Genomic DNA, 25474 nt, shown 5'->3' with positions numbered 1-25474 from the left:
GAGTCGGATCTGGTTTAATGTATTTTAAGCTTTGAACCGGAACTAGTCCAACCGAAATAATGGAGCTTGCTACACTATTCATGCTAATTAATTAGCTTGAACAGTGCGCAAGAAGCATTAATTACTTACTTTTCTTTCCCCTGCGTTTCAAACGCAAAAACATGTAGAATCTATAAATAGCAGACTATGTTTTTTCCTTTACCAAACAGGTTACATCTGTATTTTAAACAAAACATAGACATAATCTGATTACCAAACGGCCTCTAAGATAGACTCGATTGCCGTTCATATGCTCAGACACCTTCAATAAACGATATTATTCTTGTAACTATAGTACAACCTAGTATATTGCACAACACACCGTATCTAGCTAGTGTTGTGAGAACATATCTCATCAATGAGCTATTTAAATTATTGCTGATGGCATTCAAGACCAATCTCTCTGGGCCAGTAGCTCCACTTCTCTAGGAACAAGATATATCACGAGCCTATTTAAGGAATGAGTGATATTTGAAAACCACGGGCAAATAACAATCACATGACAATTGCCAATCATATAAATAAACGTTTAGGTTTTCGAAAAATTAAAAAAAACGTCGGCGCATATGGCTATAGTTTTCTGAACTAGTGCTTATGTGTGCTTGTAAACACTGAACAGAAGGAAAAGAAATTGCATAGCGAGAATATATATATATATATATATAATATATATATATATATATATATATATAAAATTCATGTGGGTGTTCAGGTTTAACTTACGTGTACTTTGACTAATCTTACGAGTCTTGAAGTTAACAATAATGTAAATCTATAATGACCCTGAAGTTTGTGAAACTCGAACTGATGACCTCAAAATAATAAATTTAGAATCTAGCCAATTAAGTATATCCTTCAATATTAGCGAGAATAATTTTTGTGACGAGTAGAGAGGAATGCATTGAGACCCAGATGGAGATAGTGGGTTGTTCTCCTAAAAGAGATGGTGGCAATGAGTACAAGTTGGGATGAGAATTGGACTGTGAGACCTGAAATCAGATATCCAGTTGCGGAAGATACAAAGTATCCAGTCTAACAGCACAGCGTTTTCTTGTATATTTTTTTAATGTTTTCTTTCTTTCTTTCTTTCTTTATTTGACTAAAAAGAGAGAGAACAGAAATACCCTTTCTACCAAACAAAGAGAGGAAAAATAATACACCTAACAGAGATTTGATGTAAACTGTAGTGTAATAGAAAATAGAAAATTGAAGGTACTAGACTATTTGAAGAAATCTTTTTATATGTTAATTAAAATTAAAAGAAACTCTAAGATACGTAGGGAAAACACTTTAGATGTCCGTGTTGTTTTCTTCATTTTGCCCCTCTTAGCACATAAATGAAGCCTTGCACTGGGGGTATTTTTGTCCTTTTTAGTGACACAAATGTCTGTTAAAAATCATTAAGGGCACAAATGTTTTTTCCCATTTTTTTGAACAGTAGAATTACTAAAATAAATTTTTTTACTTGTACTTAAAGAAGATTTAAATTTAAAAACAACGTTGTTAAAGCTTTTATACATGTGTGTGTATGTGTGACCTGCGGCCAACTTAGGTTAAAAAACTAGTAAAAAAAAACTGAGATGGTATTTTTTACCGTAGACATGGACATGGACACTGACACTGACACTGACACATTATATTTTATTATTTTTTTTAGTCTTGAACCACGTGGCCTGTTTTAAGCCCCAAGGGAGAGAAACCTTTCTCCCCCTTTGACTTCTCTCCTCCCTTTCTCTTTGCGTGTACGGAAGCAGAGCAAGGGGTTTGGACGAAGAGAGAAAGGGAAACACGAGTTTTCTAGGGGGGAAAGAGGGAGGAGGGTAGAACAAGGATGGGATATGGAGATAAAAGAAATAGAATGAGAAAGTAACATAAATTATATTATTTATTAATTTAAATTTTTAAATTCAGATAATTATTTAATATGGTATTATAATTTTGTTGATCAAGTAGTTATAATTTTAAATTTTTTTTATTTTTATTCTATTTGATAAAAATTAAATACAATATAATATAGATTTATGTAAGTTTTAAATTTTAAAAAAAAATTATTTAAAAAAAATATATTAAAAAATAATATAAATAATATCTTAAAACCTTATTTAAAATAAATTTAAATTTATTTCTAGATTTTGCTATCGTTTATTACTTAGATTTATGTTTTTGAGCCTTCCTTCCCTCTTTTTATACTCATGGAAGCGAAGCAGGGAGCAGAAGCAAAGCAATGAGTTTGGAAGAAAGAAAAAAAAAGGAACATATTCAAGGAGGGAGCTGTAGAATGTTGGATTTGTGCTCGGCATTTATATGGGATTTAGCTTCTCTATTGGTTATCTCATGAACTAATTGTCATCACTGTTAAATATTATGGATTTGGATGCTCTCAAGTTGTTAAGAAGAAATTCTCCATCCCTGGACTTTCTGAGTTTAAAGCTTAGAGGTAGCATATAGGAGAATTTATTAAGCTTATATGAAGACACCATGTCGATGTGAGAGATATGTCTTTAAGATCGTTCGAAGATGGAACCATTATGGGAGTTTTAATGGAGAAGATGCAAACCATTATGTGGCAAAAGCCTCACCAAAGCTTCAATAAAAAATGTAGAACTTCATTTAGGGAGGTCAGGACTCTAACCTACCACCTCTTGATAATTAACGTGGAAATGAAAAAAAATCATGCAACGCCCTTTAGAGTATATGAAAACGTATCATTTATATTACTATTTATTTTTGTGTTTTAAAAAATTTTTTAATATTTTTTTTTTTATTTTTTTGTGTTTTCAGATTATTTTAATGCATTAATATAAAAAATAATTTTTAAAAAATATATAAAAAAATATATTATTTTAATATATTTTCAAATAAATAGCATTTTAAAAAATAATTACAACATATTTTTAAATATGCTGGAAAGATTGAACAAGATAATAAGCTTGGATTTCTCTAACATCCTCCAAACATGAAAAAATCATGTTATTCATTTATTTATTTTTACTTCCAATAATTTTCGTTGAATGACATGGATTGATTTTTTTTTTTTCTTTTCCTTATTACTCCATCAAAACTCAATTGTTTTAATCCATCGTGTCCTTCTTTTCCTTCTTTCATGCATTTCCCCTTTCCACTTTAAAAGAATCCTTTCTGGTTCCCATCCATAAAACACAAAGTTCTTCATGGGGTTTTTTTTAGCGAGAAGGTGTTTCGTATTGTAATGATGTTTGGTTTTTAAAAATTATATTTAACATTAGCATATATAAAAAATTTAAATTATAAAACAAATTAATTTTTAAAAAATTTTATTGAAATATTTTCTCAAACAAACACCTTGTATTTTAACCAAATTTTAATTATTTTTTAGATATTTTTTCTAGAAAGTTTTCATTCTTTACATCTAAACCTGAAATTTTCAAGCAAAAAAAAAAACACTCTGGAATCTTTCATGTAAAAGAAAAACATTTAGAAAAAAATAAAATCAAGTCAGGCACATCAACCTACCCATGCGCTTGGCCCATAAAAAGAGGTATGGCTTGTAGGGGTGTGCAAAAAAACCAGAAAATTGAATAAACCGAGAAAACCGAGAAAAAATTAACCGAAAAAACCGAACCGAAAAAAAAACCGATTAAACCGATTAGAATAGTTAGGAAAAATTCCGGTTCGGTTCGGTTTTTGGTTTTGTAATGCAGAAACCGGTTAACCCGGACCAAACCAAACCGGTTCAAAAAAATGCACTATAAATAGAAAAAATTATCCCTCCCTCTCACTCTTTCTCTCCAGTAACCCTAGCCGCAGCCCCCTCTCACTCTTTCTCTCTAGTAACCCTCTCCCCTCTCCCTCTCCCTCTCCCTCTCCCTTTTTCTCTCCCTTTCCCTCCCCCTCTCCCTCATTTTAAAATTCAAAAACGAGGAACGGATGGATGGCAATAACCAGTCAACAGCTTCAGCTTGCTTTTAAGGAGTAAGAGAACTCAATGGCTCTTTGGTATTTGTGAGCCCCACTCTCAGATCTTCTTTTCCCCTGCCCTTGTTCATTCTGTTTATGGTGGATTGCCATAGAAATTGAGTTTTTCATGGCTATATATGTTCTGATCTGGTGAATATTAACCTTTGTCTTGCATGATTTGACTTGTTTCTGGAAAATCAGTCCTCCATGGAAACAAGGAACACTTCAATTCTTAAGTCAGCATAAAATAAAGAATGGTATTACGAAGGAGAAGGAGAAAAAAATTAAAAAAAATCCCAATTTTAGATTTAGGATGAAATCAGTGGTGTTGATTTTTTGCTTTTAATTCGTTTGCACAATGCAGGGAAAACAATAGTTGTGAAAAGGCATCTTACTGGCAAGTTCGAGAAGAAATATGAGCATATAGGTTTTCTCGGTTTTTTGAAATTAAGAATCGGACCGAAATCGGTCAGTTCGGTTCAATTTCGGTTTTTTTTTCAAAAAAAAAACCTGTTTGGTTGTTTTTTATAGTTCAAAACCGAACCAAACCGAAAATGATCACCCCTAATGGCTTGTGTGTCATACCTTTTTTTTTTCCTAATATTAGAGAATAAACAACGTGCAATCTGCCCTCTATTTATTTTAGGAAAAAAAATACAATGTGTCTTCTACATCAACAGATCACCCGACGCTAGCGTCTCTAGAATTTGTAGACTAAAGTGTCATTGAAAAATTAGGGCAAGGGTATTTTATGCTTTAAAATTCATTTTCAATCCATTTTTACCAAAAACAATTAAAAAACCTTATAAACATTAATAAATCAGTTTATGGCCTCAAATAACCCATAAACTTGTCCAAAACCTCAAAATCAACTTGAGTTCAAAAACTTTTCTGAGCTCAAACCTACCATATAAGGAGATGGGAAGGCCAAAAAATACCTTAATGGAACTCCTATCATCGAATAAAACTCATTGACATCAATATCAATCTTTTTCATGACTATTATTAACATCAACTAACATTTTCTCTCTCTACCACTAGAATTAGTGACTTTCTCTCTTTTCTCTCAAATCAAGGAACAAAATAACAAAAATAAAGTTTTTGAATCTTACCTTGTGGATAGTGAAGTAATGATATAGAATAATTGACTTTTCTTTGTAGGTAACTTTAAATGTTAACTCTTTTGTTATTGTGTCTTATTGTGCTATTGATGTAAAGGTTAGCACTCGAGAGTAATTGATGTAAAAGGTTGGTGCCCTTTTAGGATCAAGTTGGTGGGAGAGATATTGGCAAAAAAGTAGACTCCATTTGAGGAGAGAGGTTAAAAGGGATAACAATTATCAAGAAAGTACATATCGTATTACTAGTTTATATGTAAATATAGAATAACACAATGTCATACTTTCTTGGAGGTTTGTAACTCTGTATTATAGTGTGTGCTAATGCTATGCTCGATAGAAATTTGGATGGGGTTAGGTCGAGGCTCAAATAGTGTTGCTTGAAACAAAGCCTAATCCATGTGATAAGCTGTCCAGTTTGGTGATAACTAGTAAGCCACATTAACTAGTCTAATGCTTGGGTTGAGGCTCAACAATGTGATCAGACAACTTGATTGTTCGGTTTTGTTGTTGGGCTAAGCCTAACTCATATGACCTATTACCTTAGCTAACTAGTCTAGTGATTGGGTTGAGGCTTAGATTTGATAACAAGGTGTTTGATCTACTAGTTTTTTTAAAAAAAAAGTATATCATTATTTGCCCTCAATCTTTCAAATATATACATAAAGGACTTAACTAGTAGAAGTTGTTGTTTTATGCATGTCATGTTACTTTCTTGTGGCTTTTACTAATGTGTTATGCAAAAATGATGAGAGTTCAGTTGACTTATTTGTTTCTCCTAGGATGGAGAACACTTTCACTTGTAGAGTGGAGAATGTTTATGCTCATGAAAGTATTGTCAAAGTATTATGTGTGAAGAAGTTGAATGGAGATATGGAGATTCTTGTTGGAGACATGTAAATTTTGGTTGGTGTTTCATTTAGAGACATGAATATTTCTATTGGAGCTATGGAGAATTTGTTTGAAGATATTAAGATTTTTGTTGGAGGCATGGTGATTTTGTTTAGAGACATGGAGGTTCTGTTTGGTGCATTCGATAAGGGAACTCTCTATGACAGGAGCAAGCTCCCATTAAAGAGAATGAAAAGTGTAAGAAGTATGTGTGACTGGTGTTTGTAGTTTATGATCTTTTTTTGTATAATGTTCTTGAATTCCATCTTAGTCACTTAAAATTACCTCATGAAAAGTAAAGTAATGATAAAGAATAATTTTTTTTTCTTTACAACTTGAAAAGTTGAGTTGTTAGTTGTTGTACTTTATTGTATCATTAATGAAAAAGTAAAAGTTTACGCTCGAAAGTGATTGGTATGAAAGGTAAAAACCAAGGAAATAAGCATAGTACCAACCCTTCATATGTAAGCATAGGAGAGCTAGCAGGTTTCAAGGGAATTTAAACAAGTTTGAGTCGAAGCTTAACCAATATGATCAAACAACTTGGCTATCATGTTTAGTGGTGCTCCATCAATCAAGCTAGTCAGTTTAGTGGTTGGGTCAAGACCCAACCATGTGACCAAAACAGCTTGGCTATCAGATGATAAGCCTAACCAATATGATCAACCAAAATGCTCACGGGTCAAAACCAGGGTTGATTGATCTGGTGGCAAGACCATTTATTCTAGCAATTAGGTTACAACAGGCCATGCAATCTAAAAAAAAAAAATTGTATCATCATTAACCAGCTATCTGAGACTTGTTTGCAATTACCATGATAAATTAACGTGGTAAAAAGTGCATCCACATTATCCGAGTATAGAGCCAGACCAAGCGTCACCTATCATCCAGCTCTCAGAGCTGGTTTTTCATATAACAAGTTTCTAGGACCAGACACGATATCGATCAACTTTGAGAAGACAAGTCCTTATCAGAGAAATGTCCTGTCCAGCATACCTGGGACCAGCAGCAAGGACAATTATCACAACCTGAAAAATTTATTGACTGCACTGAACACTCCAGGCCTCCTCATACATGCTGACACTTTGAAATTTAATGGTCCCGGATAAAATCAGAGAAAGGGAGCTCAGGGAAAGAAAATGAGGGCATCTTCTCTGTAGGATTTTTCTGAGGCAGGCACACAAAATGTTAAATAGTGAAAGCCAGCCAAAACACAAGCAAGCATTCATATATTTTTTTACACGCTGATTAATTTAAGTCATCACCAACCCACAATAAAGGTATGCACAAATTCCAGTTCTAATCTTGATTTAAATTGAAGTTCCTAATTTAAAAAAAAAAAAAAAAAACATGAAATCCCTAATCAGCTATCTAGACTCGAAAGACTTCCACCTTACTCCCCTGCCTAATAAGTGCAAGCTCCCGAAAAAACTGAGCAAACTTAAGCACCACGTTTCCTCCATTTTTACCCCAACTATATAAAACTAGTTACTAAGCTGTATAAAGCAAAATGATTTCTGAATTTCATGCATCAGACCTATGCTCCGATTCCATGCTTACAACAGTCTCTTCACCCTCAAAAGAAGATGCTGGAAGCTTGCATCTTGTGCCCGTCTTCTTCACTTCATCACTTGAATAGATGAATATCTTCTTCACCATCTTACAGAACTCCCTGCGGTTAATAAAATAGATTTCAATAATCCAGTTATAATTTAATGGAAAAGAGACAATCAAGTGATATACAAGTTTCTAAATTACTTACGGCCATGGATCATCACCCACAAGCATCATATCGCCCTCATCATCTGTAAACACAACAGCCCATTTTTTGGGTGTGGAGAGTTCTCCTTCGATTTCAAACATCTTCTCCAGCTCATTTATAAGATCGCTGTATCCTTTCAACACAGTTAAATCAAGAGCACGACCAACAGCAATCCCTTGCATTTGCACCTTTCCAGAATCAAAGAAAATCTTACTCGTCAGAAGCTCAGACAGAAGGGAAAAAACTACGGAAGGCAGAACTTCAAATTTTACCTTAGTACGAGTTCTCATGGAGGTTGTGGAGCCTTGCTTGCTTTGTGACTCCTTTACCATCGCCTCTGATAAAACTTGCTTCTGTTCTTTCAAGTACATTGATACGTCCATTGTTTGGGCCCTCTCAGCCTCACTTACAGCTGGACCAAGTCCTTTGGTGCCATTAGAATCAACAGTAGGATATCCAGGCTCCTTTTCTGAAGGAGCAGAACTACCTGAGTTACTTGTCAGATCAATTCCAAACAACCGGCAACCTACAGAGTTCTCATACTTTCTCCCCTTCTCCACCTGCTCATTTATCAGGCAATTGCTTTGCCTTGATGATATAGGAGAAGAAAAACCAGAGATAATAGACCGTGATGTAGCAAAATTATTGTCCCCCACTGAATCTGGAAAACAGTTGAGAGAGACATTCATGTGAGGTGAAGGAGGCCAGATTCCTTCTGGTCGAGCCCTTGTGTTGCAGCTACTACTATTATTGAGGAGATTGCTATCAATTTCCTTCTGCCTCATAGACCAGACATGGCTTTCAGAGCTTTGGACTTCAATACTACTCCCTAGTTGGGCTAACTCATGGGATTGGGTTGATCCATGATACCAGAAAGACGAAGCAGCTGAATTTGGCGCAATCACTACACTCCAATTAGTGCATAAAGTTCAAGAAAGTATAGATTAAATAATTCAAATAGAGAAACCACGACAATCATTCCACATACCAGATGTAGGAATATCTGTAGGTCGAGGCCTTTTGGTCTTCATCCCCTGTTGAGTAAGATTTGGGGAAGCAGGGGCTGCAAAAGGCTCTATGTCCCATGGAGAAACTCTCTCTGGCCTTTGAATAGTTGCTGGTTCATCCCATTGAATCTGTGGGGAAAAATAATAGGGAAAAAAGCATAAAAAACAAGACAATGAATAAGTTAGCATTCACATAAGAATTCCACAACTGTAATCAACCTTCAATGACCGCCATATAGAGCCAGACCACTCTGGAGAAATATCTCCACCTCCAACTATTGTTCCTGTGAACCTGATCAAGCAGTTGCCACAAGAATTAAGGAACATCTTAAAACAACCATGAAACCCAGAAACCAAAAATATATGGCGGACATACCTTCTCTCAGGAGAATCCTCTCCCTCAAATCTCATCTTGAAGCGCATACCTACAGAAAATCCATTCTTAACAGCCTCCAGATATTTGTTCAGCCCGATGATATACTGGTTTGTCCTGCAGAAGGGTACAGAATGTAAACAAGCACTGCACAGGTTTACAGTGATTTAAGGAAATGATCAAACCTTGGCTTGTAGTACACAACAAAGAGGGTCTGTGTCAAAACAGCATGAGAGGCAGTAGCAAGCACTCCTAAGTGCATGCTTTGGCTGGATATCACTGATGATGGAATGGAGCTTTGCTGCCGAGCAAGACGCCGAACTCCAACTCGCAATTCCCCATTATCACCTCTACACAGCATATACAGTAGAATTGTAAGCAGAAACAGAGACCTGAATTGAATAATAAATCAGAACATCTAGGTCCAACTACCTGAGAAACACAAAAGCATCTCCTGCAACCAGTCTTTTGGAAGTGACAAATGTGCTCCATCCTGTTGTAAGTAAATGCCTTCGTGGTTGACCTAGTTAAATAAGTTAAAAGAAAACATGTAAACTAGAAGATAGAGTAATACAACAGGTTGTGCTCCTAGTTATCAAAAAGTCTAAACTCCAGCTTCTTAAGCTTTTCTCCGTTCAGTAAATCGGAAAACAGCAACATTGCACAAAGTAAAATCGATATGGAACATTTACCTCTAAATATATGCTTGAACCGCCATTCAAAGCCATGAAGATCTCTGGCAGCCAGTTCCTGAGTTGGTGTTGCTTGGCTCATGTCCTAATGAATATGAAATAGTAGTGGTAATTAAAAACAGGAGTTTCAATGAACAACCACTACTACATCTAAACACCATTTAAGAGTAATTACCAAAGGAGGCAAGCATTCAGTGGCATGCTTTCTGAGAACAGAGAAGCCTCCATGGGTGCTAGTATCAGAAGCTGTTAAAATTTTGCAAAAGGAATGAATTGTTTGCTTTTCCGGCTCAGGTGGACAAGGGTCAGGACTTGTAGGTTCGGTTTGCTGAAATTGAATTGTAGAACAAGAACATTCATTCAGCAACCAAATGAAACAACAAACCCGAAAACAAAACGCACGAAAGCCCAAAAAGGAAAAACATTTACTCACATCTGCTTCTGGGTGCAGAGTAATCTGAGCATAAACTTCATCCGTGTCTTGTTCAGCCTAAAAATTTAAAGAAAACAAAGTGAATAAAAGAAAATAATAAAAAACACTTCAAAGAAAACAGAAATAGGAAACAAGAGCAACGGTATTAGAATTACCAGCAGTTGAATGTTTACAACACGACAGAGGATCTTAGGTGGAAGATTAAACCGTGGGATTTGCTGATTCAGTTCTTGATTTGTTGATGCTTCTAACTGCATAAAGAACCCACATGCCAAAAAACAATAAAGGTAGAGACTAAGATTTCGATCTAAGTGCTTTAAAACAATGGAAGTAGAGCTATGAAGGAAAAAAAAAAAAAAAAAAAAAGCTACACACTTGTTCCATGTGACCTTGAGGAAAGTAAAAAACTCTCTCTCCATCCTTTGGGACATCCACCAATGGCCCTGCACATGCCTTCCATAGCTCTGTATACAGATCATCACATCCTACATCCATCAAAAACCAAATTAAAACACACAAAATAACGAAAGTTCTTAAATAATGATTAAGCGGGTCTAAAACTCCGTTTGGTTGCTGAGAAAACCCAAGAAAGGAAAAGAGAACAGCAGATTAAGAAACATAAGTTTGGCATAATTTTTGTCCCTTCGAAGCAAAAACCTCCACTGCATCAAAATTTATAATCTTTTGCACACCAAGATTAATTAATAGTACAGCTCAAAACCCCATTTATTTTGCCTTTCTTCTCCATTCTCAGCAACCAAACAAAGCAACAAAAGCCCATTCATTTTCTTGGTCACCAAATCAACACTCACCTCTTTCAGCATGAGCCATCAAAAGAACCGGTCAAGCAAGGTGGTATCAGAGAAGTAGAGAGAAAACGGAGTAAAGAAAGAGAATCCGCTAAAGAGATGGAAGCTGGAGGAGGGAAGGAAAGAGAAGGTCTTTCAGGCAGTACAGGACTACCCCATTAAATGAGCCAAAAACCATATAAAACGCTGAGCAGACAGGACGGTTATGTAAGGAGTCATTTTACTTTCATGATTAAAGAGTATACAGGGAGTGGAAAGTGGCTCAGGCCCTCTCTCTCTCTCTCTCTCTCTCTCTCTCTCTCTCTCCCCCTCCGTCTCCTGTTTCAGTGACAAATCCGCTCCTGCTGCTTTATAGTCTTCTCATTCACACAAAAACCACCGTTTTTTTTTACACCACACAAGAGGGAGGAGTGTTTTGTTGCTGCTGCTGCTGACTTCTTGTTGTGATCTCTTTCTCTGTCTAAAAGGACTTAAAATCAACGTTATCGATATTTTTACCTAAAACCGCCCCAGATGTAATCTTTGAGTATTGTAATCTTTGAGCCTCATTCTGGTCTCTCTCTCTCTCTCTAGTTTTTAGTCACTCTCTACTCTCTTTCCAATCTCTAGTCGTTTTAGCTTACCTTACATCTTGTTTGTGATTTTTCCTTCCTTTTTCTTTCTCGCCAATCGCTATTTACTGCTACATTTAAATAGCTAGGCACCAATCTATAGAATTAGAGTATATTAGACCGGACTACTACAACAGGGAAAACAAAAACAGACAAGGCATCGGTGAGGCATCCATCCACGCTAACCTCTTATTAACCATAGTTAAAAGTGTGCTTGTTTTTTATTTTGAAAAAACGTTTTTAAAAAATTTATAATTTTTTTATTTTAAGTTAGTTTTTTTTTTTTAATTTGATGTATTGATATTAAAAGTAAATCTTAAAAATTATTATTTTAATACATTTTAACTGTAGGGATTAATTAAAATATGTATAGGCTGGTATAAACACCTACGTGAAATAAATAAAAAAATGAACAAATGCAGTGCACAAACTATATGATTGTCGACATCACATGAAACTCATTCGTGGGGTCCACCATAAGACGGTTGCCTTAATACGTGCATTTTCCCTTTACGCGCATTACTTGGTGACGAAAACACTTTTCCTTGATTTAAATGGTGGGCATTATTAACTAGTGAGTAAATTTGTATTCATAATGGATTTTAATTTTGCTGCTCCCAAGGCGTTGCTTACAACACAGTTCTTAAACACTGCCTGACCCGAAAGTAAATTCAGAACATGATAGATCCGCCTATTAGTTCGGGTTGAGTTTTAATAAAATTAGTTTAGAGTTGATTTGATTGACTTATTTAAAACTTGTTTTGATTTTCTTGTAAAAATTTCTTCAAAAAAATGTTGTTTAAAATTAAAAGTAAAATGATACAATTTTAAATTAATTTATATCAACTTATGATTCAATTTAAACCAGGTCTAGTTTAAAAACTTTAGTTTATAATGATTGGCATAGTTATTAAACTTAATTAAAAATTTGACATGATTCAAAACCCAAGTTATAAACTAGCGAATTTAATTTATAAATATGTTAATCCACTTAAATTTAATCACAAAATACATTGATTTAGACAAAAACTAAAAAAAGAAATCTTTGAAGTTTACTCATTTAGATTTTAGTGAATTAATTCTCAAAATAAATTGAAAACCAATTAAATATATGATTCAGTAAGTCGACTCACCGACTTGTAAAAACCTATTGTACTTGGTAAGCATAGCATTTATTTAAGGGTTAATGGTGTATTTTACTTTTCCATTTTCTTTTAGGCCCGTTTATTTATTGGAAAATTATTTTTTTTTTAAAGTGAATTTCAGGAAAGTAAATTATTTTTTGATGTTTGGTAGTGTAATGAACAACAAGTTGGAAAATATTTTTCAGTGTTTTGGTTATGTCATGAAAAATGAGTTAGAAAATAACTTATTAATATTTTGTTTTTCTCAAGTTTATTAAAATAATAAGGAACAAATCTTACAAATTAAAAAGTTAAATGAGAATGAAATTGAAAAAAAATATATAATTTTATAAATTATCTCAAATAAAATAAATAATAATCAAAATAATAGAGATCAAATCTAAAAAATAAAAATAAAAATAAAAATAAAAATGAAGAAATTAAAATAATAATAATAATTAACATTTCATAAATTATTTTAAATAAAATAAGTAACAATCAAAAGAATAAGGATCAAATTTGATAAATAAAAAATTTCAATAAAAAAATGATAAGGAAAAAGCAAATAACAATTATAAAAATAAGGACTAAAGTTAATATAAAAATTAAATTTTAAGGGATGAAATTGAAAAATAAATATTCAAAACAAAATATACATAGCAATCAAAATTTTGAGGACCAAATTTGATATAATCAGCAAATAATATGATATAATATGATATTTCAAAATTTTTCACAACTTTCGAAAAGTGTTTTCCGCTCAAATTTTCCAAAAAAATACTTTCTTGAAAACCAAGCTAAATTTTTCTTTGACTAAAAAGTGTTTTCCGTTGATCAACTTTTCTAATGACAAATAAACACATGAAAGTTTGGAAAATGATTTTTTAAAAATCACTTTTCAGAAAACAAACATAGCCTTAAATTGTGCTCCTCTACAAATTTAGTGGTTCTATCATTAAAGAACTTTTTTTTTAATTTAAGATTTATGTTCTTCTCTTAAGCTCTATTAATTAAAATACCATGTGGATACCTACTACATATAAAAGATAACTAAATGAAGAAAAAAGAAAATAACATCTGATTCTACAAAAAAAAAAAATATAATGATTTTTTTTTACCTATTCAAATATTATATTTTTAATTCTCTCTCTTATGTTTTCCTCTTGTTTTGTGTTTATCTCTATTTTATGTTGCAAGTATCTATAATTACTATTTAACAACTATAAAATTTCTCATCAATCATCTATATATTAAATCAATAAAACACAACACATGTAAAATAAAAAGGGAAATTAAGAATTTAGTTACAAGTATTATCATTTATCAAATATTTAATATTAGTTTAATAAGTGTCATTATAATAAAAAATAACATCTAATGAAAATGTTGTTGTCGATAAAATTATGAGAAATTTAGTATTTTTACGATTAGTTGTATATTTGAGGTAATTTGACTTTATTGAAAAATAAAAGCAAATGGGTTTTTTAACTTGTTTTTTTTTTTCATGTTTTCATCACATTCTACATTTCAAATTTATTATTTACTATCTTTTTTTTCATGTATAATATTTTTAAGAGTACTTGCAACTAAATTCTATTCTGCTTTAGTTTTATAATAAATCTCTATTAATTTAGGGTTTTTTTATTCAATTTCTTTTTTTTATTTTTTATGCATGAATTTTTATTTTTCAGGTGATGATCTTGTCAGTCAATATGCAAAGATTTATGACAAAAATCATTAAAAAAACAAGAGTAAAAGTGGAAATTTAACAGGAAAAAAAAAACTTTTCTTTTCTTAATGTTAATTTTGGTTCTTACTTTTTTTATTTTTTCTAACAATATCCTAAAATTCTATTTTATATAATTGATATTTAATCTAGTGTTAAAATATTCTAAATAATATAAACGAAAATCGACGACAACAAATAAAACCATGATGACTTAATTTAAAATGATAAAATATTATACACCATAATTATAATCTTAACTCTCGATCCCTCTCTCTTTCCTTTTGATTTTTTCCTAACCTTGTAAGGGATCGTGGCTTCCTTTCCCAACCTATAATCACGTACCATTGAAAATCAATACATGAGGGATAATCACGTGAAAAATGATTTTATCAAGCAAATAAAAATCTTCCCACCATTAAAAGTTGTTGAGAGAAATAATTTAATATGAATGTTTTGTATTGTGGTGTATAGTATCTTTTAAAATTATTTTTATTTTTTTATTATTAACATTAAATAATATATCAAAACCCTAAAAAAATACAAAAAAAAAATATCAAATTGATATTCTTTAATCCTAACACGCTTTTAAATAATGTTTCACACGCAAAAAAAAACCCTCCAAGGACTCACTTTCACCATCTACTCAAGTCATTAACTATGGATGATATCAAAAACTTCCACGCTGGCTAGTTTAGGTATTGGAATTTCTTGCCGTGTTATTATTACATGATGTGTGATCCTAGAGAAGAGTTGAAATAATTATGACAATTAATGTTATAAACATCTCTGTAAGACATACGCAAGAAGACATACAAAAATCGAGATTAAATTTTATAATACTTAAAACGATCAATCTTGAGTTTCAATGCTTTATTTGTATTTGATTTTACGGTATAGGGTATTTTTTAAAAATATTTTTTGTTAAAAATTTAAAAATATTTTTTTTATTTTTAATATTAATACATCAAAATTAATAAAAATTACTAGAAAAATATTAATTTTATGTTTTCTCAAGTTAATATACTCTTACAATAAATTTCCGAGTACAAAAATAAATGGTGATTTCAAGCATATGGTGAACACAAGCTTCATATCTAATGAGATCTCAAGGGCCGAGTTATTTATCTCCTTGAAACTTATTTTATTTGCAATCATACATGTATCTGATACCTTTTAAAGGCCAAAAATAAATCACCGGTCAAATTTAAGGAGTGTTATTTTGGATATTAGGATAATAAAAAAAATATAAAATAAAATATTATATTTATGAGTTGCATATTATACTTGCGATTTATGAATTACATGTTATATCTGCAACTCGTAAAGTCACATGCATGCCTTGTAATTCCCTAGAAAAAGTGATCAAGGCAGTTTTTTAAAGTTTATAACCCATATAACAAAAACTCAACCCAACCATAATCATAATTTACAAACACAATTCACAATTCACCTTCAACAAAATCCACATCATATATACTACACAATTTAAAAAATCAACACACTTCACAATTTAAAACTAAACACAATAAAAATTCTCACAACATTATATTGAATTTAAATTAAATTTATAATTCTCAAAACATAAAGCATATAATATAACTACATTTAAAAATCATTCCAACTCGTGGATGAGTCTACACCATCTCCCCAACTTGTCAATCTCAAGAACAAATCAGCATGGATTTGATACTAAATTGATAGAGAGAAAGCATGTATTATTCCTCTAAGTGTTGAGTGTGGGTGGTGAAGATAGCAGCTGAAACTTGATGCAAGAGCCGCGGGTGGAGAGAGAGCCTTATCATAATAATAAAGGAGGGAGGGAGGTTGTCTCACAGTGATCAAGAGGGTGTTTCACGGTAGGGAAAGAAGGTGATGGTTGTGAGCAACAACGAGGAGTGGAGGCAAGTGGTGGTTGTGGAGAGAGAAGAGAAATAAAAAGAGAAATGAGAAGAAACTAGGCATGTGAGTTATAATTTGTTTGAAGTCGCCAGTTGTATATATGACATATGACTCATGAAAATATCCATTTTTCCTAAATATTTTTTGAAATGTGGTATTTTAAAAGAAAAAAAAACCTCCAAATTTGAATGTAATATAAAAAAAAAATGATAGATTTAAATGAAAAAAAATAATCAAGTTTATATAGTGATATTTTTTTCAATTTTTTTTAAACCTCTCCTTCATGACATGCCTCATGGCTACTTTTCTTCTCCTTGAAGTAAGAATATCTTATTTGAGCATATAATCATATCAATGACCATAGTAAATGAAGCTTTAAAGAATATTTAATATTTTGATAGTAATTATTTTTTAAAATATTTTTTATTTAGAAATATATTAAAATAATTTTTTATTTTTTTAAAATATAATTTTAATATTAATAAATTAAACCAATCTAAAAGTACTAAAAAAATTTTTTTATAAAAAAATTTAATTTTTTAATAAACGATGCAATGTCATGCAAGCGTTTACCGCAGTGAACAGAGAGATCACTGCTGGAAAGGAAACCCGTCTTGGTAAAGGCGGCGGGACTCAAATAAGGAAATACATGTCACATCATCATACGGCACCACGGGAAGGGTGACCGCTCTCCGTTCCGTTCCGTTATCTCGGCCGCCGTTACAGTTTATTTGCCGTCTATTTCTTTGTCTGCATCGTGGCAGGCAGAGGTGTTGGCTCGTGTATACCCGGCAGACCCAATTTTTGTTCTTGCTTTTCTAGTTTTAATCTCTGAGGAATTTTATGATATTTTGTTTTTCGACATTGGAGAAAACAAATGGTAATTTACACGTTTTACTGACTCAGCAGGAGAGCATGGTAAGGGCGATGGCTTTTGACGTGTCAGTTTCCTTTTATACAAAACCCACTCTCCTTTCATTTCAGGTAATACACGCGCATAATTTCACAGCAGACTGGAGACGGGGATTGGGTTTTTGTTTTCCACCTCTTAAGAGCCTTTTTATTTTTTCATTTCAGATAATTTTAAATGAAAAATAAAATTTAAAATATAAAAAATATATAATTTTAATATATTAAAAAAAACACTTTAAAAATAAATATTAAAACAATATCAAGTGCCATTCAATAATGTAATAAAGTGTGGATTTGGTTTATGTGTTTACATTAAAGCTGCAGCACTTGTTTAAAAGTGTGATTATATTTATTTTTTAAACTTTTTTTATGATGAAATATATTAAAATAATTTTTTTATTTTTTTAAATTATTTTTAAGATTAATGCATCAAAACAATTAAAAATATATATAAAAATTAATTTTAATAAAAAATAAAATATTTAAAAACATGATTTATACTGTTCACAAACAGTGTCGTGATCTCTTAGGTGGTCCCTGGTACTCGTCATAATGAGAACCTAATTAATCTAGGCCACGTGGTTTTTGTACCCACGTGTCATTATCCGACTTGTCTTCCATGTTCAATGCAGGACATTCTGTCTCCTTTTTCTTAAACACGGTGAAACTTCTCAAATTTTCAGGGTACAGAAAATTAATTAAACAAACGTCGTATCTTGTCCTCAATCCTCCACGTGTTTTCACTTAAAGTCAGTTCCCCTGGTAATTGTGTCGGCCCCCAATAGGTTGATTCATGTACAAAAGAGAGTGCTTGGTATTATAAGAAGCTTTCGTAGATATGATTTAAACTAAAATTATATAATAATTTTATTAACTAAATAAAATTAAATTTGTGATTGAGACAAAATGTAACCTTAATGATATAAATAAATACTTCAAAACTCTATCAGCTTTGTGGGTTGATTTGATAAATTATGATTTGAAAAGTTTCAAATTAAAAAATAAATAGAACTAAAATGTAATTAATTTAATTAAGTTTTTAATAACTTGATTAATTGAATCAAATTTAATGAAATAAATATATATTTTTTCAATAATACAGGATAGGGAATTAGTTAATGCAAAATAAATTGAGGCATATATTTAACAAAATAAATTTAAAATTATAAGTTCTAATGAAAATTATTATATTTTTTAACTCTAACAAAAGATTAAGTCGTAAAAATAAGAAAAAATAAATATTAAAATATACGATATCAACTTCATAAATTCTTTAATTTTATTTTATTTTATTATGCGATAATAAAATATTTGTAATATGAGTAATAATTTAAATTCAAGTGAAATAAAATAAATTTCTATTAGAATTCCTCCTTTTAAGTAATATATTTTTTCTCCATATTCTATGCTATAAAAGATGTTGATTTGGAAAACAATTGATGAGGAATTTATTGAAAATTGATAAAAGGATACAGTTGAGAAATGTTTAGAGACATAATTGATAATATTTTTATTTTGGGATTTAATTGATAATCAGATAATATGTTATGGGCTTATTTTGAGTTTTTTCTTAAAATCTCATCCTATCTATTTTGAATTTCCCCTCTTGACCGTATCTCTCTCCTTTTCTTTTCTTTTATTTTTAATTTGCTGGGGGTTAAGATAGCACAATTTATCTAAGAAGAAACTTTGTGTAATTGAATGCGATAAAAGCAGCAAAAATGTGGAGTCAAAGAATTCTAAGATTTTTTTTTTTAAAGCACTTTTTTAAAAAAATAATTATGTTTTTGTTTTTTTATTTCAAATTAAGTTTTTTTGATATTTTTAGGTCATTTTGATGTACTAATATTAAAAAAAATTTAAAAATTTAAAATATTATTTTAATATATTTTCAAATAAAAACCACTTTAAAAAGTAATTACTATCACACTATTAAACACTCTTTGAGAAAAGGAGCACGAGCAAAGGAGCACGAGCATGCATATATATACTTTTTATCATTGTTATCTTTTAGAATCTTTCCAATATTAATTATATTTTTTTTACACGCTGAGGTGTGCTAGCATGGTAACTTTTGTTTTGTACAAAATACTAAAATGTTTTAGAACTAAATAATAATAACAAAATAATAACTATGAAATTACTACCAAGCGCATGAAACCAATGTTAAAAAATCTGGATGGTAAGGGCAATTTAGTTTATTTTTAAAGATTAATACAATAATCTTATTGTTATTAAAAAATAAAAAAGATAATGTTGCCCTAAAACAAATAAAGAATGATAAATTAACCTGATGAAAATATAATTTTACCCTTTAAAATTATCCATTTGATTTTTTTACTTAAAAGTAAAATCATAATTTTATTATTAATATCCATAGTAATCGAAGGTATATTTATAGTAATTTCCTCACAGGGTTTAGGTACTTGTGATATTAATCACCATGCCCCGTATCGAGTTAAACTGATTCGATTATTCATGAGGATATGGTGAAAGCGCGAAGCATAACTCAATTTCTTTAGTTTTTGGGTAAAAAGTAGGTTTACACATATGTTTGAATAGATTTTCTTTCTATTTTTATTAAATTTGAAATTTAAGAAAAACTAAGAAATCAGTTATAGAACTGGGATAAAAAAATTCAATTTGGCTTACAGGCCCGTTTGAAAAAGCAGTGGAAATCGTGTTTTTTTTTAATTTTTTTATTTAAAATAATTTTTTATATTTTTAAATTTTTTTGATATATTAATATTAAAAATAATTTTAAATTATTATTTTTTTCACAATTCTAAACACACATCCGAACAAGCTCACAATCAACACCTTGCATGATTTAGTGTCAAGTTTTTATTTATTTATTTTTATGAGACATCCAGCGTATGTTATTTGCGTATGTTATGAGTATGATAGCTGAGAAATTGAAGGGAAGCAAAACCGAGTGGCTAGTGTGGTAGTGGTTGCAAATACGTCCAAAAAGTTTTAACGAGTCCTAATTAATATTGAAGTGTGTGGTGGTTGGGGGGCGAAGATCACCGTGGGAAATGAATCAAACGAGGCGGTAGTGCTGTGGATGCGCAGAGGCTTTTTTTTTATTTTATTTCCTTTAATTTAGAGAAGAATCGTAGCGAAAGCATAAAGAGTTCGTTAACAAGGACCAAAACTTTAACTAAGCTAAAACCGAGATTTTGTTCCTCCGGCATCTTTTCAAATCTAAGCAACTCTTTTGACTAACGAGAAAGGAAAATCCCATTAATCATGTTGTAATTGGAGGAGATTACACTGAGCTGGATTTCTTCTCGTCCATCTCTAACCCCAAATATTTAAATTAATCACCTTTCTCACGTTTAATTTAGTGAAAGTTAGTTTTATTTTTTATATCAAAACCATAAAAATAAAATATTAATTTAATATTTTTCCAAGACAAAATAATTTTAAAACACTGTTAGAAACACATTTCCAAACATGAACTTAATACCTCAAGAAATTTCATAATATTTTTAAAAGAATAAAATAAAAGGTAGAATCGTGTAATCTTATACGTCCATCCGTTTCGATCCGTAGCTTCCTCTAGGACTATAGATTAGAATTTAGATCCCCTGTAAATTGTTTTTTTTTTTTAAAAAAAATAGGTTAGATATTTGACCAAATGACAAGTTAACACAAAATTAGCGGTTCCTCGTGACCTGACTGGAATGCCTTTTCTGGGCATGAAGGCCTGGTATCTTGACAGAATCTTCTGCATTGTTCCCGTTACTTCTGGCTGTTGATACTAAAAGAAGAAGAACAATCTCTCTCTCTCTCTCTCTCTCTCTCTCTCTCTCTCTCTATCTATCTCTGGTTGGGTGATGCTAAAGTAAAGTAGGTGATTAAGAGAGGGAAAGAGCTGTTGACCTCTCTCTAGACAATGTGCCCTCCTTTTGCAGCAAAAGATAATGGCAAAATTCACGATTGGTGGGGGCTGGTGATCTTGTATGAACACCCCATGTGGAGACCAATTCAGTTTGTGCTCCTTCGCCACCCTGAACCTTGCAAATTTGAGGTGCCCCACAATTCCGAAAGGGTTTGCCCCCTCATGCTATGGTTTTTCTCCTCACGCCCACCCGTGTTCTTGTACACTTGATAATAGGGTACACTGTATCATTATTATTATTAAATTATAAGCGTCCGAAGTATTTATGACCTTCACAGATACAGATCTTACTGAAACGCGTAGATATTTGACTTATATGTTTTTATTTTTTATCCTAAATCTGTTTGTATAATCAAACCATATTTTTATCAATTATTTAGTTTATATTTAAATATTTCAAATTAATTGATGTTATATCAAGAAAACTCTCACATAATTTAATTTATAATTAATGTAACAAGAACTTGAATTATAAAGTTTTAATATTAACAATCTCGATCATCGGGTTTGATAATATTGTAAAGAATTTACAGGCGACCTAATTTTTTTTATGTTAAAAATAAGTGGTCGGAAAGGGACATTTATCTTATACTTATGTGGTTACCGAGGGAAAGATAAAAGAAACTAGCATTTGGAAGAGAACCATGAACGATTGGAGTAGATGCAGTTGGGGGTATCGTTTTCCAATTTACTGTTTCTTTCTTTTTTTAAGAATAAAAAGGAGTTTACTCTATTTACATTCGACGACCATTATATTACACCACTTCTATTCTTGTATAAGTGTCTTATTCTTTCTTTTTTCGGTATTCTCCTCTCAAATGGCAGTTAAAAAGTCTAAACATAATAAAATACTCCACTTTATTTTCTCCTTTCAAGCTTCTTGTTTACTCTGACGAAATCACGTTCATTGGAAGGTAAAGAGGCAGGATTATCTACTAATAACTTCATCTTGCAAATATATAGAGAAATAGTAATTTTGTAATTAATTTTTTTTTATAGTTTGGTAGTGGCTGACGTTCAAATGTTTTTAACTTAAGAAAATGATGTGAAAATATTAAAATGATATAAAAAATTAATTTTAAATTAAAAAATTAAATTTTGATGAAATACGGTTTTTAACCTCTTCTCCAACGGGACTAGATGAAGAAATAAGGCCCACTACAGAAGGAAAGATCTCTTCACAAAGAGAGGAAAGTAGCCGGGACAGGTGTCTCACCATGCTTGAGCCAGTCATCACTGCAGAGTTAAGTTCAAGGACATTAGCTCCCCTTAAATTCAAACAATAGTACTGATAAACATACAAAGGCTGTTGGAATTCAAAAAACGATTTGGATGTCTCTACCATTTATTAACTTAACCATGCTGAATCAATAGTTTGGGAATGCTGTAGACAAACTAATAAATGCAATTCATGTTTCTTTCAAATTAATTATTTGTCAATTTTTTTATTTTTATTTTATCTTAACTAAGATTCTGAAAATAATTTTATATTACTTTATAATAAACTTATTCAAATAAAAGTGTGTGTATATATTATTATCATGTGCTTAATTGTAAAACATAATTAGAGAGAATAATGGATTTGAGTAGTGTTTGAGATTGTAATAGTAATTATTTTTTAAAATAGTTTTTATTTGAAAATAAATTCAAAATAATTTTTTTTTTTTAAATTATTTTTAACATCAACCGAACGATCCAAAATTATAAATATATTAATATAAAAAAATTTAAAAGTATTTTTTAAACACAAAAAGAAACATATTGAATATAATTTGTTTTTGAAGTGACATTTTGGTTTTGAAAAAAAAAATTATTTTCAAATTAACATATGAGGTGACGGAAAATGTGTCTAATTTAAAATGTTTTATGAAAATTAATTGTACTTTAAAAATGTGTATTTATAATGTTTTCATTGATAAAAAATATATGAAAACCAATGCCTCCAACAAAAGTAAAAAATAGAAAACATGCATTGATATTTATAAACTTATTATAGGTCACCACACCGAACAATTAAAAGCTTTTTTTTCTCGTTCCACGGAGATCTCAATTGCTTAGAACCAAATGGAATGATTGTGCTTTTAGTTCCCTTTACATTTTAAGAATTTTAATTAATTTTTTCATTTTTTTTAATTTTAAACGATATAAATGTGACTTTCGAAATTGTAAATCCAGAAAAAGAAGCTGAATCGTAGAAATTCTTGAGATGTCACGTCACATATGAGTGTGCATGGAGACATGTACTAGCCAAATTATTAATGACCCAAGCACGTGACAAAAATAGTAGTTCGATCAAAGTGTAAGTGCTGGAGAGGCCTCCCAAGAGCACTGTTATTAAACATTAATGAACAAATTATTGGCCTTTGTCTCATAATTTGCAGATCACAACCCCAATCATGGGCTTCTTTCCCCCTCCTTTTAGGTTCTTTATTTTCATAAAAAGAATGAATGGATGGCTTTTGTTATTTTTGCCTATTAGCACCTTTTTTAATATTGGTGGAATAACATATTTAAAAAGAAATATTAAAATAACATCGTTTGTACATATTGTGATTGAAAAATATAATATTTATATCTTGTTGGTATTCTTAATAACTACAAAGAAAAAAATTATTAAATTGGAAGGAGAAAAGGGAGAGAAAAGGAAAAAAAAAATTGAGACATCATGACACTAGTGTTATAAAAAAAAATCTCAATGAAACGAATTCAACGACACCAAAGTCACAATTTAAAAGAAATATCAAAATAACATAATTTGTACATGTTATGATTGAAAAATACAATATTTATAGCTTGTTGCTATTCTAAATAACTACATTTAGAAAAATTATTAAATGGAAGAAAGAAAGAAAAAAAACTCCAAAAACATATCAAAACTCTGATTCTGACACCACTAATATCATAAAAAGTTCTCAATGAGATGAATTCCACAACATTAAAGTCATTAAAAATGGCAAGTGGTTCACTTGTCTTTAGCGATAAGTGTAGCACAATCGAATCATCGTTGATGATTTTTTTTGGTATCGTTAGATTCATCTCATCGAGATATTTTTATGATACTAGTTGTGTCGTAATTAGAGCTCTATTATATCTTCGAGATTTTGCTTTCCTTTCCTTTTTGTTCTCTCCTCTCTCATGCCCATTTAATATTTGTGTTTGGATGTCACTATTCTATACAAGTTATAAATATCATGTTTCTCAACCGTGACATGCATATCAAAACCCTAATTCTGACACCATATCATAAAAAGTTCTTAATGAGATGAATTCAATGCCATTAAAGTCGTCAAAAGTGACAAGTGGTTCATTTGTTTTTATCGATAAGTGTAGCACAATTGGGTCACCGTTGATGGCCTTTCTTAATATCATTAGATTTATCTCATCTAGATATTTTTATGATATTAGTGGTGTTGTAATTAGAGCTCTAGTGTGTCATCAAGATTTTTTTTCCTTTCCCTTTTGTTCTTTCCTCTCTCATGCCCATTTAATATTTATGTTTGGATGTCACTATTTAATACATTTAATATTCACTATTCAATACATTTAATATTTGTGTTTGGATGTCATTATTCTATATAAGTTATAAATATCATGTTCTATATAAATTATAAATATCATGTTTCTTAATCGTGACATGAATAAACTATACTTTTATATCAACATTTTTAATTGTGTTAATTTTTTTTAAAAAATATCATGGGCTTTACACTTTTTTTCCATACAAATAACGACTCACTTTTGACCTAATTGGACACTTCTAAGTCATTGGCTCCTTGTCTGATGTTGAGAATCTTGAGAACTATTTGCACTCCATCGCTCCTACCTCTTACCATAGTTTTTTTTTTTTTTACCAATCTCAGTTTTTACCTCTTCAAATTTCCCTCTCAAATTTCAAGGCTAATCACAATTTACTCCAATTTTCCCCCTAATTCTCTGTACGATCTGATGAATTCTATCAAACATCTCCTGAATGAATAAATTGTGGCCCTTGTGACCCTTCCCTAGTCCAGATCCTGCTCCATAAAAGTCTGAAATAGTTCTAAAGAACATGAAACACAAAATCAAAGCATAGGACGGGGGCCAAGAGGCGAAAGTTTCAATAAAAATGGGATGTCCTGGATTTGTACACACTGCTTTCAGCCGTGTAATTTGCAGCTCCATGTTACTTAACCACCCACCTGTTGCTATACAATAATAGTAGGGGATTCTTGACGGTATCAAGCTGGAATAGC

At 31.1% G+C, this 25474-nt stretch overlaps 1 protein-coding gene across 2 annotated transcripts; it reads right to left on the bottom strand.

The window, feature by feature from the left end:
- Window positions 1-7170: 7170 nt before the first annotated feature.
- LOC118063485 (auxin response factor 18) lies at window positions 7171-11708 on the bottom strand. 2 transcript variants are annotated; one of them, XM_035077532.2, is made up of 14 exons: window positions 11064-11708; window positions 10627-10736; window positions 10407-10502; window positions 10252-10308; window positions 9994-10146; window positions 9819-9903; window positions 9559-9649; window positions 9312-9476; window positions 9130-9243; window positions 8973-9045; window positions 8735-8882; window positions 8019-8650; window positions 7747-7934; window positions 7171-7656 (listed from the first exon to the last, which is right to left on the bottom strand). In XM_035077532.2, exons 1-14 carry the CDS (start codon window positions 11080-11082, stop codon window positions 7509-7511), a joined length of 2079 nt encoding a protein of 692 aa, XP_034933423.1. In that variant the 5' UTR covers window positions 11083-11708; the 3' UTR covers window positions 7171-7508. The 2 variants fall into 2 exon arrangements, with proteins under 2 accessions (XP_034933423.1, XP_034933424.1); XM_035077533.2 differs by having other exon boundaries at window positions 8019-8632.
- Between the last annotated feature and the right edge of the window lie 13766 nt (window positions 11709-25474).

The sequence above is a fragment of the Populus alba genome, chromosome 2 (assembly GCF_005239225.2).
Source record: "Populus alba chromosome 2, ASM523922v2, whole genome shotgun sequence".
Taxonomy (NCBI): Eukaryota; Viridiplantae; Streptophyta; class Magnoliopsida; order Malpighiales; family Salicaceae; genus Populus; species Populus alba.
Note: the sequence above shows the minus strand (reverse complement) of the source record. Positions and strands in the feature narration are given on the sequence as shown.